A 14166-nucleotide genomic window follows, 5' to 3' on the forward strand; every position below is an offset into this window, starting at 1 on the left:
TTAACCTAAAGAGTTAAAGGAATTTAAGCAAGGGAGTGAAAGACTGATGTCCTGTGTTTCAGAAAAATCACTAGCAGGATTATGCACAGATGGAAGAAGGAAGGCCAATTAGCAATCTTTCACAATAACCCAAGTATGAAATTATTAAGGCCTGGCAATGGTATTGGTAAATTACAAAACATGTCAAAGATATAATGTAAGAAATAAGCCATTTACAACACCACCAACAAAAAAAGTTAAAATATGTAGAAATAATTTGAATATACAAGATCAAGATATAGTAAGCAACAAAAGATTATTGTGAGACACAGAACAACAAATGGAAAAACATTTAGATCACATTCTTGGATAGGAAAACAATATTATAGATGTCCATTCTCCTTAAATTAATTCATAAATTTAGACTAAACAAATAAAAATACAAATAGATTTCCAGAGGAACTGAGACAAGCTGATTCTATAGTTCATGTGGAAAAATAAATAAGCAGCAACAGCCAAAAAAAGTTCCAAAAAATAATAATAGGAGAATTAGCACTATCCAATATCAAAATATACTGTAGAGAAACAATAAATAAAACAAAATGGTACTCGCACATGAGCAGATACTCAAATCAATGGAACAGAACATTCAGGAAAAAAAACAAAACCCATATAGGAATTTGGTAAATCATAATAGTAACAGATCAATCAGTGGGGTAAAGAGGAAATTTTCAATAAAGGGTAAGATACTGGGTCGCCATTTTAAAAAATGAAGCTCAAGTTCTACTTTAAAATAAAAAAATTCAGATGAAGCAAATATTTTACATTTTAAAAATGAAAACACAATAGTACTATAATAGAGTAGAATCCTATTTTTTATATCCTTGAGGAGAAGAGATCTAAATGTGGCAAAAATCAAGAAACCGTGAAAGAATAAATCAACTAGGGTCATGATAGTGGCAATAAAAAGCAGCATATAAAACTGAGTGATATGAAAAAGGCAGAAACAAAAGGAATTTGCAACTGCTGGATATGAGACATGGGAGGAGGAATCAAGGATGACTCCAAAATTTCTGACTTTGGGAGCATAAACAGAGCTATCCACTGAGATAAGGAATAGAAGGAGAAACATAACGTTGGGAGGGAGAAGGGACTGCGGAGAGTAAGCAGCATGGACTGATTTCAAGGCACCTGAGAAATATACAGGTGGATATACCCAGAACAGCACTGTCCAACAGAAATATCATGCAAGCCACATATGTAATTTCTTAGCAGCCACATTTTCAAAAACAGGAACAGGTGAAATTAATTTCAACAATAAATAATATTTAACCCAATATATTTTTAAATTACCATTTCAACACATAATCAACATAATCACAATTTTTTTTTACATTCCTTTTGTCTTACTTAAGTCTTCAAAATCTGGTGTGGCATTGCCCAGGAGGGAGGAGCATGCCAAAGGCAAAAGAGAAAAAGAATAAGAAAAAGACGAAGTTGAGAGAACAAATCCAGGAACAACACACTGTCTTCCTAGCCACAGAGCTAACCAGTAGAATTTTTTAAATAAATAAAAAATAAAAATAAAATAAAAAGTACACAGTAACTCAGACTAGCCACATTTCAAGAGTTCAATAGCCACATGTGGCTGGCTAGTGACTCTCCTTTTGGGTGAAGCAGATCTAGAAGACGACTGGGCACATCACCAGCATACAGAGAACAGTTAAAGCCATGAGAGAGCACAAAGCCCCAGAGGAGAAAGCAGGCCTTTGTGATAAACTGAATTAGAGGATTCTGAATAGTCAGAGGACTGAATAAAGTTATCAACATCTGAAAATAACATGAGCTAATATTTATTTAAACTTTCTAAGTACCAGACATTATGGAAAATGAAGGCTTGGATCTGTTTACAGATCCTTTGCAGGAACTTCTAATTTCTCTTGATTTGTCAATTCCATTGGACCAAAATTATTCTTATCCGACCAAATAAGACATCAAAATCCACCACTCCCCCATCTTTGATATCTGTCTGCTTCTTTAGTTCAACGCACTTCAGTATTCCAATGCTTTCCCCACTATGGTCAATGTCTATTTGTAACAATAATCTGCCAGTTACTTCCATATATACTTGTTTTGTTAAACTATGCTGAAAATAAAAGCACAGGTTTAATTAAAGAAATACCTGTTATTTGCAGCCATCTTCAGCTATCAGAAATACCAATGATTAGTCAAGATTAAATTGTTAAACTGGGGATGGTTCAGGATCCAATGACTTCATAAATTTCTAAGAAGGCTAGTTAATGAGATAAAACACCATGCTGAAGCTTGCTGTCCACTGTACACACTCACGGCACCTACCCATTCTTCTTAATGCTAGTGACTTGCCAACCTTCCCAACCAAATGGTAAGCTCAGGAGTGCAAAGACCATGTCTAACACATTCACCTCTGCATCAGCACAGTACCTGCCACTCAAACACTTGTAAAATTAATGAATGATCTTTCTTACTCTTTCACCTCCTCCAAGTATTCTGCATTCCAAAATTACTTCACTCCTTCCTAATCAAAACTTCCACCTCCCTCAATACAGCTGATCTCTAGTGGCTATGATAAAGGAAACATTTTTTTTTAACAAATGAAAATACTTCTAAGGAGGTGAAAGGCATTCCCATTTGTTTAATAAGGACTTTCAAAATCCAAATGCACCTCCAAGTGGTAGAATTTTAAGAAGCATAAACTGCTGAAAAAAACAAAAAGATATTCAATACAGAAGGGGTTTTTTGAGTCGTTTACTAATATTGCCTAATCTTTCCTACAACTGTTCCCAGCAACATTATCACTTTCTGCCATCCCAAACAGTCCTCAGTCGTGCTTTTACAGGTTCCCCTCTTTTCTTCCCTCCCCTCAGATCCCAACAGCTTCCACAACAGCATACTTGAGACTGCTTTAAAAATGAGGTTATTTGAAAACAACTTTTAATTTGGGGATTCACCCATATAAATCTTTTGAGTATTCACAAAAATATCTACATCATATTTGTACAAAAATTCACCTTAAGGTTCTTATCAAAATATTTTAAGTTAAGGATATGAGTCCAAAAGACTAGTTTCCAAGGGGTAATCTTCCTGAAAACGTGTTCATCTTAACTTTAAAAGTCTGCCTTATTTTTTAACCACAAACTTGACTTGTGAGAAATTTCTATTTCTACAAGAAGTTTCATTCTCTGTTTTGCATCAACATGGTCATCATGTTCAGGAAGCTGGGTTTTTTGAGTGGTTTAGTGTGAGGGAGGATTAAAGCAGAATTCTTAGAATCCATCTCTCTACCCTGGGACTTTCCTAGAATCTATCTACCTAGCTACTTCTTAGTTTTAGCATTATTTCTATTTTATTTAAGTAATTGTTGAAAGGATGATAAAACTTTCATAGAAGTATGATAGAAGAAGAGCTCAGAAACTTATCACTAGCTACTACATCAAGATGCCTAAGAATGCCTCCAATTTGCCAAGAAAAGGGGGAAGAGATGAAATTCCACAAATAACTTCACCAATATTCTACTTTCACCGTTTAACAATGAAAAAGTCCCATTGCTTAATAATGGCTGGACACCATCAAAACAAATTGTTTTATTTGCTTCATTTTTTAAAAATTTTGCTTTATTTATTTTTCTGCTTTTTATATCTTTTAGTATTTCTGTATTGTAGCAATCAGTGCTGGTAATATCTAATAGTTAAATAAAATCAACTTTCTACAGCCTAAATACATAAACCATTTCTAGCCTGGGGTGACTAATCTAGAAGACAGTAAAAATAGATGAAATTATTTCTCCAGCCACAAAGCAAAAGTAGAAGAATTTGGTCTCTGAATCTCCATCCAAGACTTGGTTTCCAGAATCATTCTGTCAGCTTTATTTTTTAAGTCAAAGAAAATATTTATTCTATAACTGCCCAATACATAACCTAAGTGCTATATTCAACGGAAAGGCTTTTGTAGATTATGACTGAACAAGTGATTAGGGTGATTATGAAACAGCAAAATGAAGCACACATGCACACACACACACAAATAATATGACTCACTAGGCCAGGAAAATGGTTAAGAGTTATTCTACACTGGGGTGTAAGCTAATAGGATGTGCTAGTCATAACTTTCCCTTTGAAATAATACACAAACTATTCACACTTGGTGATACTAATACAAAACATTCAAAAGAACTTCAATTTTAAAGTACACCAATTATTCCACATAAAAAGAGTAAAGTAAGGTAGCCAAATGAAGAATTTGAAATTAAAAAAAAAATTTATTTGAAAAGAAACTACTGGCTTGAAATTAGAGAAATATCAGTAATTCTATAAAATTTGCTGTAATAAAATCACTTCAACTTGGTGTTTTAAATCAAACTGCACCAAGTCTGAATTTTTTATCATAATCAAAAAATACATCTTTATTATGTCTTGACAGGATAACTGCTTTTCTAAGTTCAATCAAATACAAGGTATGAAAATTTACTAGTCTGACTTAATAAAGTGAAGTCAGGCCACCCAGTGGTTAATAGGATGTATTGCATACATGAATATTTTATTTCCAAATCTGGACTGCAAACTAACATCATTACAGTAAAACAAATTGATCTCATTTGACCATTAATAGCAATAATGAAATAAATACTGAGGGGAGTTCTACCCAGATACCCATAAACAAAAACAATGCAAAAACATTTCTATTTATTCCATTAGTGTGTGTATATTTTTAAACAAGGAAAGATGACTACAAGAGTTCAAAATAGGAACTATATTAAAGCTAGAAGTCACCTTACAGACCAAAAAATCCAAACTCCTTATATTAACAGACAGAAAACTGGGATATAGCTTTTACTTGCTTTCCCAAAACAATATTGCTAGTTAAAGACAAAGCTGATTTAAAAATCAGTTCTCCTATTCCAGTATTCTTTTACCTACAACACCTGTCTTGCTAGAAACAACACAGTAAAACTGCTTCCTATGCACACACATATCTCACTGAAAAACATCTTTCAAGAGTTGGCTTTTATCATTCCAGTTTAGTGCAGTCACCATTCATCACAAGTGCAAGCACCTGAATCTGTTACTACTTACATATGCCTTCTAACTTCTAAATGACGTTTTTTAAAGTTTATTTTTAAGGGTGGAACTGGATTTTAAAACCTAAAATTAATTATTTAATACATAAATATGCTTAGAAATCAAATACATGTTAATAACAGATATATCAATTTTAGTACTGCCTGTAAATTATGTCATTAAAACACCCAGTGGGATCTAAAACTATTTAAAGTTGCAACACTAAATACACCTTTTCCTTTATGTAAATATAGACCAGAGATACTACAGATACCTTAAACAAAGATCACAAGAGCTAACATCCTTCATTAGTTTCAACCTGAGGTAACAGTTTTTTATTCCTTTTTTTTTTTTCAGATTATATAGGAAAGGTATATTACAGGATTTATGCTTGTAGTCTTATGCAAAACTTCTATATAGCAAAGCATAGTTTTCAATTCAACACTTCAATGGTTGTATAGTGGTGATCTTAAAGTGACTGAATTATGTCCTTTCTCACTCAACTATAAATGAGGTTCATATTTATTATTAAGATATTTAGCCAAAGGCATGAGACTAGAGTTTGCTAAATAAATAATTATTCATCCTTCAAAATATTTCAGTCTATTATTTTCTAAGACAAATAAGTCATATTTACATACACAAGAAATATAATTTAAAGCACAAAACACATTCAGATGTGAAGACCCTAAGAAATACACCAGAGATAATTTCTCACCACATCCTCTAGCTGTATACTCCCATAGGGAGTATGGCTTCACTCCACCACATTTAATTACTCCAGACTCTTTCAACCATTCTATAATACACTTCAATTAATTTATACAGCTGACAGGAATAAAAGGCAACAGTACAATTAATGTTTAGATCTCAAAGCTCACAGTATTGTCAATAAAACAAAATAACTTATCCAGGCAAATTAATCATTAACTTACTCAGGCAAATTAATCATTAAATCATTTCTTCTTTCTTAGCCCATTATTATGAAGCATACACAAATCATGAACAGACAGAAAGCCAGCTAGAAGAAGGCAGGGTTCTGACATTCAAGCATCCATGTCTAACCATAATTAACTGCTTATGACAGCATTGGCCAAGAAACTTCTTCAAATAAGATTGACAGTACTGGTAAGTAGATAATGCCACACACTGAATATAAACAAACTTCTGTTATTGAGTTGACATTCTGACTTGACACCTTGCTTAATGAAAGTATATTTAAAAATTCAAAAGAAAAAGTCTAAACCAGTACCTCTGTAATTATAGTTACAGGAGCTTTTAATAGCTATCTTTTCTGAAGACTGAGAAGTTAATTGGGCCCTTGACGTTCCAGAGCAGTGAGTCTCACCTGGGTGATTTTGCCCATTTGGTAATGTCTGGAGACGTTTTTGACTGTCACACCTGGGGGAAGTGGGGTGTTACTGCCATCCACCTGGTGGCTAGGGATGCTGCCAGACATCCTACAAAGCACAGGATGGCACCTGCCCCTACCCCTCACAATACAAATACAAATCTGACCCAAAATCTTAATAATGCCAAGGCTGAAAACTCTCTTCTAGAGAGGTGCGCATGTGCGGGTGTGTGTGCATTTGTTCCACCTCAAGAGTCTGATCTACTCTGTGGTTGATACAAATCTAACTAGGACTTAATTATATTCTATGCTGATTTGTGCAAAAATATCTTACATACAGAAGACGCTTAATAAATGAATAAAGCAACAAATATGTGTAGTTATTGCTAATTTTTAACAGAAATTTGCAGTGAATGAATCAAGCACTAAATTTCAACTTGGGAAGTACACTTCTAGTTAAGACTTTTGAGGTTTGGATCTAGATAAATCCAATCATTCGGAAATCCTGTCAAACATCTTTTTCAGGCTTATTTAATAATACTGACAAAAGACACTCTAGTTTCTTGTCATCTAAGTGATTACTACACACAATTTTGGAGCAGCTACCGTACTGGCATATAAATAAAAATGAGATGCATCAATTCACCCTAGCAAGCTTTTCCAACAAAAAACGTGCCCTATCTGTGTGTGACACTTAGGTCCACTCAGAGCCCATCATGTTAAGTGAATCAAACACATTGTTTTATTTTAAGATAAAGCTACTGGTGGTAACAGTGTGACACCCTCTCAGCAGAAGATATTTAAATATATACATATACATAAGTTTGAGAACATGGGTTGCGTAATTACAAAAAAACAGTAAAAGGGTCCTCTCTCCTCAGCTATTCCTTAGAGGATTTCCATACCTTTCGAGGTAGCAAAGATGGCGGGGGGGGGGTCCCCCACCCAGGTTGATCTCAGAACTCCTATTTTTAACCGGTCCCGTAATTCTGGGGAAACGGGACCCTCTGGACACCGTTTTCTGGTCGTCCAGGCAGGACACTACCACTTTCATCCGCGAAGCGAATTCCCTGAAAGCGCACGGACTTACCTGCCAAGAAACTTCCACCGAGAAGCGGCTATGAGAGACTGGGTGCCTGGATATGCGCTGTGGGGGGAATCGACTCAAAGGACCCACCTGGGCGTTTGTTACTCACTTTCTGGGTCTTAAATACACTGGTCCCCTCTCTCCACTCACGGCTGCGCTCCGGCCAGAGGGCCGAAGCGGCCGTGGAGCAGCGGGAAGGGAAACCTCGGCCCCGACGCGGGAGGGCCTGGCGGGGAAGCAGCGGGAAAGGAAAGACTCAGAGTAGAGACGGGGCCGACAGGCCTCGGCGAAAGGGATGTCACCCACCTGCGCGACCTCTTCGCCATCCTTCAAGTACCGCATAGGCGCGGGCTGGGCGGGGACGCAGCTCAGCCTCCTCCAGCCTCAGGAGAATGCTCCTCCCCGACCCTCCCGCCGCTTCCCTCGCTCCCTCTCCGAGGCGGCCGAGTGCGGAACGCACGTCCCCGGCAGGGCAGGACGGAGGGACGGAGGGGCAGACCGCGACCGCCCCGGCTCGCAGCGCCGCTCTTAGCCCCGGCCCGGCCCGGTCAGGGATGCCCCCGACATGTCAGCAGGCGCGCTCCCGCCCTTAGCCGGCCCCTCCCGCCGCCTCTCGGCCTCCTCGCCGCCGTCCCAGCGCGGCTCCGCCGCAGGCGCAGACCCCCGCCCTCTCCCCGCAGTGAGCAGCTCTGCAGGGCTCGCAGCCTCCTGCAGGGTTTTGTCCGCACCGCCGAATCTCGCGCCCAGCCTCCCTCCAGAGCCGCCGTTTGAATCTGCGCACGCGGCCCCGAACCCCATTGGCTGTGGCGACCGCACGCGGGGGAACGGGGGCGGGGCGGGGAGAGCGCGCGCGACTGAGGGCGGGGCTGGGGAGCTGGAAGCCGGGACTGGAACTCGCGGGAGTCGGGAAGGAGCTGGGAGCCAGGGGGTGGGGCCGCAGGCGGGGCTCGCGGGGCTCGCTGTGACAGGACCCAGAGCGCGCCCAGCGTCGCACTGCGAGGGGGCGGGGCGCCGAGGGCCGCGCGGGGCCTCTTGGGAAAGCGAGTTCCAGGCTCGCCGAGAGGCGTGTCCGGAAGCGGCAGCGGGAGCCCAGATTTCCCGGGGTGGCGGACAGTGTTGGGCGTCCCGCCGGAGCATGTGTCCCCAGATTCCTCACTCCTCGGGTGCATCTCGCCTCACGAGTTAGGAGGGGAGGTCTTCGGACTTGAGACAAATCTATTCATAAAATTTGCGCGGCCTGTTATTGTTTAAGCAAAAAGGCGAGCTGTTTTTGCCCAGACATCATAGCTCCTGGGCTACCGAAGACTCTAGCAGGAAGCCGAATATTAAGAATGAGAAGGAGTGTGACAGGTGAAAAAAGTTTTTAGCTGGACACATGCTTGGAACAGAAAAGAAATAATCCGAGTCTGCGGCTGGTCTCCAAAGGGCTTAATCTCCTACTTGGCTCTAAGGAAAATAAATGCTGTGAGAGGTGAAGGAATCCTGATCAGGAGAAGAATACAGGACAGGAGCGGACTGGGAGTTTCGCCCAGACTGATGAGTACGGTAGTCAACGGTAGAAGGTGACCTTCCTTCGTGGGAGCGACGGGAGGAGGGGGGAAACTGCACCGGGGGAGCTTGTAGCAGTTACAACTACTCTGGTGGTTCAAGCCTGATAACTATGAACTGCTCGCTTCAGGTAGCATTAAAGTAACAGTACAGTACGATTAGAAATGGTGAAGGATCTAAATTTGCAGAGTAACATGCTCTGCTGCATAGAGCACAAAACCACATGTTAATATTGTAACCAACTTACATTTTGCTATTTTTAAATTTTACGCATCAGTTTTTGCAAATCAGAGATGCAGGTGTAAATGTGAATTCAGAGGAGCTTGCATGCACGACTTCCAAAACTTAAAACACCTGCCTTTTTTATAGTTCCTTTTTCTCAAGATATGGGTTCTGGGAAGGTAAAACAGCTTTTCTTTCAAATCATTCCGTACTGTGTTGCTAGTTCACTTAAAAAAAAAAAAAACCCAAACCCTAATTTAGAAAGTAATGTCATTTGAAAACAGTATTTTCTTATTTACTCTTGAGTCGTGCATTACTCTGCTTATTTACTTCCTAACAGGAAATAGCGTTTCTGCTATATTTTTTAGGCTATAGTCAGTTTTATTCAGAATACCTTTTTAGAGCTTAAAGACAGTGTTTTAGATTTTGACAGCAAATTAAATCCCCCTCATTTTAGAGGTAGAGAAAAACATAATTCCTCAAAAAGTTCACATTGCAAATTCATTTAAATTAGTTATAAAAAGACAAAGCGTGGCATTAAAGTGGTTTACAGTCATTTGAATATACATCCTCAAGTATATTATAACCTGATACTTGGAGGGTTTTAAATCAAAACATTTTTAATAAAAATTTTTTTGTTCATAATATACAAAGAACTCTCAAAGCAATAATGAGGAAAAAAGAAGGAATAAAAAATGGGTCAACAGACACGTTACCAAAAAAGGTATACAAATGGCAAGTAAAAGTAGCGTGAAAAGATGCTCCACATCATTAATCATTAGAGAAATGCAAAGTAAAACCACAGTGAGATACTACTATACAGCTGTTAGAATGGCGGGGTGGGGCAGGGAGACTGACTGTACAAGTGTTGGTGAGGATGAGGATGCTGAGCAAATATAACTTTCATACATTGCTGGTAGAAATGCAAATAGAATCACCACTTTGGGAAACAAATGTTTGTAGTGGCTTTAATTGTAATCAACAAACACTGAAAACAAGGAACATTCTTTTTCTTGTTACACATTTACTCCTCAACCCGAGTTAGTTTTGAATAGTCTATTAATGCTTCTCAAGTCTTTCCACAGAAGTATAGGGGACTGAATGCCAAAGGGAGACAGGGATTGGGGACAGGTGCTGGAAGTTTCTTTGAAAACCGTCTTATTTTAAAAACTTAATATAAAATTTTCTTTCTACTCCATGACAGGTATAGTCACATTTTTAATTATAAGATGATTTTTAATTATGTATTAATTTACTTTCTTATCCTAAATCTTTAAGTAAATTGCCTCATTATTATTACATAAATGGATTGAAGCTGCACCATGCTCATCCTTCACATGGGTACACCTACTTCTCCTCGGGCAAAGGCCAAATACCCCCAAGGTTTGCTAATGTTAGTTTGAAAAGTTTATGCTTGTTTAATATAGTACCTAATAGACTATAGTTTTAATAGAGCTGTATCAATTATTCCCTTAAGTAGATTTTTTGTTCTACGTATTGCTTGAGCTCCAGTCCCTAGAATAGTGATACACCTAGATGCTCAATAAATACAATAACTGTAGAATGAATGAAAAAAGGCAAACATAAATAAGTACACGAATAAATATTTATGCTCACAAGGACACAAAAAGTACAAATTAAAGTAGAGTTGAAATACCATTTTATGACTCTTCAGATAGCAAAATTTTTCTAAATCCTGCCAACAAAGTTTGAATAATTCCTTGTTGTTAGTATTGAAACTGGTATAACCCTTTTGGAAAGCAATACATAGCACAAGACATATATATGTGTGCAGCCTTTGACAAAAATTTAGCTTTAGAATGTAATTCAATACAAGCAAAACAGATGTGCTTCAAATCTTATAGTAGTGTATTCCATTAGAAACCCAATTTGGACAAATTCATATTTTAAGACTAGTTTAAATGGTTCATCAGCAGGAAAGAACAATTATATAGCCAGTAAAAATCGTGTACTATTAAGGCAATGCCAGTAAATAGCTATTATATTACTAGACCTTTCTAGGTGCTTCACATGCATTAGTCTCAGGTAATATTCAAAACTTCTATAATTGTAACAGCTCTGTGAGGTGAGTACCATTATTTTCATCTACGTTATAAGTGAAGAAACTTGGGCACCAAAAGGTTAACTTGTCCAAGGGCCTACAGTGGCAGAACCAATATTTGAATTAGAACCCAACCTCTCACTCTACTACCTTAATATCTGTGAGTATTCAACTGTAAGTATAGTGTAGCTGTAGTGTAGAGATAGCATGGTGTAGTGCAGAGCGCTAGCAGCAGAACTGTATGATTTGTGTGATGTCTTTTACATAAACAGAAAGTCAGGGTCTGTTTGTACGTGGTTGTGTGTCTAATAGTCTAGAAAATGATCTATGGAATACACACCAAACTGTGGAGCAGTGTTTTACTTTGGAGAAAGAAATGAGTTGGGAGCAGGGCAGGCTTTAACTTTTTACCATACATATCTTTGTACTGATTTATTTTGAAGCATGAATTTCTATGTTTCTTTTTTAATTAGAAAATATTAGTTGATGCTAAACTCTAAAAGTTGCTGAAAATCCTAGAAGGAAATAGCACAAATATGGTATATAAGCTTGTCTCAATATTGATAATGCTAAAGAAATATGCTTTGGCAGAAATAATGAAACCATATATTATGTATTCAGTATGAAAACCAAAATCAGCTTTAGAACTCTTATCTTGACTACATAAATGTATGGGCCAACCTCTCTCTTCCACCACCAATATATTTTGCTAATTTCTTCTTTTACATTTAGGGTGCTATTTTAGATATGATGGAAATTATACATAGAAACCATACTAACATAAGCAGCTATAGAAGTCTTAGTTTGGCTTTTAAAGGCAAAATAAGGGTGGCAGAGCTGCAAAGGGAGAAAAAAAAACTAAAAGAAAAAAAATATTTTAAAGTGTCCCTATTTCAACCCAGTATTCTTTGCTCTACCCTTTTGTGGTAGATAGAATAATGCCCCTCCCAAATATGTCCACATCCTAACCCCCAGAACCTGTGAATATATTACCTTAATGGCAAAAGGGACTTTGCAGATGTGATTAAATTAAGGTTCTCAACATGGTGAGTTTGGAATATCTAAGTGGACCTAACGTAATCACAAGAGTCCCTAAGAGTGACAGCTGGAAGCAGAAGAGTCTGAGAGAGATCCAGGATGCTATACTGTTAAATTTGAAAATGAAGGAGAAGGGGTCGTGAGCCAAAGAATGCAGGCAGCCTCCAGGAGCTAGAGAGGCAAGAAAACAGATTCTCCTCTAGAGGCTCCAGGAAACAACACAGCCCTGTTGACACCTTGATCGTAGCCCAGGGAGATCTTGTTTGCACTTCTGACCTCCAGAACCTTAGAATAATGTTTGTGTTATTTTAAGCCCCTACGTTTGTGGTAACTTGTTATAGCAGCAGTAATACAATAATAGGAATAGGAAACTAATAACCTTTTCTGAAATGTTCATGTTGGCCGGTCAGAAATAATGTTGGCCTGTCATAATGAAAATAGGCCTTTCTCTTCAAAAAGTAATCTCTCTTAATGTCCAAAGTTTAGCCTTACTAACTGAGGGTTTAAAATGAAAGATAGGAACTCCAAGTTAAGGGAGAGGGTATTCAGGGCATTGAAAAAGAGTGAATTTACCCACATACCACAAAATCCTTATTGCAGGATTATCACTCATCTGTGGGAAACATGACATCTGCCAAGATATGAGTGTGTGTGCTTCTCCTCTTAAATCCTGTTTTCTACCTCTATTCTCAATTTAATCACCTTCGACTTAACTAGGGAATAAATTCTTTTTTTCAGCCTCCTCTTCTCCTCTGGCCTAGCACATTGAGACATTTCCAAAGGGAACAGTGAATTTGGAAAATTTTAGGGGAATCTGTGGTTATTGAAGGTCATTCCTGCCATTTACAGTGCCAGGTCTAGGAACATGAGACTTTTGATATGTCTTAGTCCTGCACAAGGAAGAATAACATTGAGTTCCATTCAAAGTTCAACCAGACAGTAATGTAAGTGAGAAACCTGATGATAATTATTTAAGCCTAGAACCAACTCCTTTTTACTTAAAAACACAAGTGCACAAGTGTTGGTTTTGCACTGTTTTAGAATACATTGAATATTTTCGGAAAGACAACTACTGTGTAAACCAGGTGAAGATTGTATATTATTTTGTTCAGACTTGACCAAGAGTTGTTTCCCTGTTTTAGAAAATCACATCACTGAAGGTAACATAGCTCAAGATTTCAAGACACTAATACCACCCACCGATATGTGTATTTGTTACTATTGAATTCATGGTGATCTATGTATAAATGTCAGTTGGCTTAGTTATGCTTGGGGGGGGGGTTTATTATAAATCGCTTATGTTTCGCCTCCATATTATAGTTAGAGCATTACATTGATTTTTTTAAATTGTAAGTTATTTATGAATTTTATTTTATTAGGGTATAAATAAGGACTGGAATATATTGTTATAAAAGGGGGATATTGGCTCCAGCAGGGTTGAAAATAGTGATCCATGGAATATATTCATCCATCCATCCCTCCCATAACCCTGTATCTTCTGTCTTCTCTTCTTCTCTCTCAGTCAGACTTCTCAAAGGTGTCTTGACTTCACTACCCAATTATCTAACCTTTAGCACAACCATGCCATGGAAATTGTGACTGTAAAAGTCACCAAACCCTGTTAAATCCAATGGACACTTGAAGAAAGAAGTCAATCTTCGTTTTACCTGAACTTTCTATAGCATTTTACTTCATTACTTCCTTTTATTTGAAACTTTCATCCCTTGTTTTCTGTGACATAATGTCTATGATTTCCATCCCTCAAATTCCTTTGCAAGCCTTT

General features: G+C 38.0%; 1 protein-coding gene across 4 annotated transcripts in view; it reads right to left on the reverse strand.

The window, feature by feature from the left end:
• Window positions 1-8039, reverse strand: part of MYBL1 (MYB proto-oncogene like 1) — a 32201-nt gene extending 24162 nt beyond the window's left edge. For all 4 annotated transcript variants that reach the window (XR_012503155.1, XR_012503156.1, XM_010970641.3 and 1 more), the window contains exon 1: window positions 7820-8039. Coding sequence is in view for 2 of the 4 variants with exons in the window: in XM_010970641.3 (XP_010968943.2) it covers window positions 7820-7839 (20 nt within the window). In the remaining 2 variants the exon portion in view is untranslated. The remainder of the gene's footprint in view (window positions 1-7819) is intronic.
• Window positions 8040-14166: the final 6127 nt, after the last annotated feature.

Source organism: Camelus bactrianus, chromosome 29 (assembly GCF_048773025.1).
Source record: "Camelus bactrianus isolate YW-2024 breed Bactrian camel chromosome 29, ASM4877302v1, whole genome shotgun sequence".
NCBI classification, from domain to species: Eukaryota; Metazoa; Chordata; class Mammalia; order Artiodactyla; family Camelidae; genus Camelus; species Camelus bactrianus.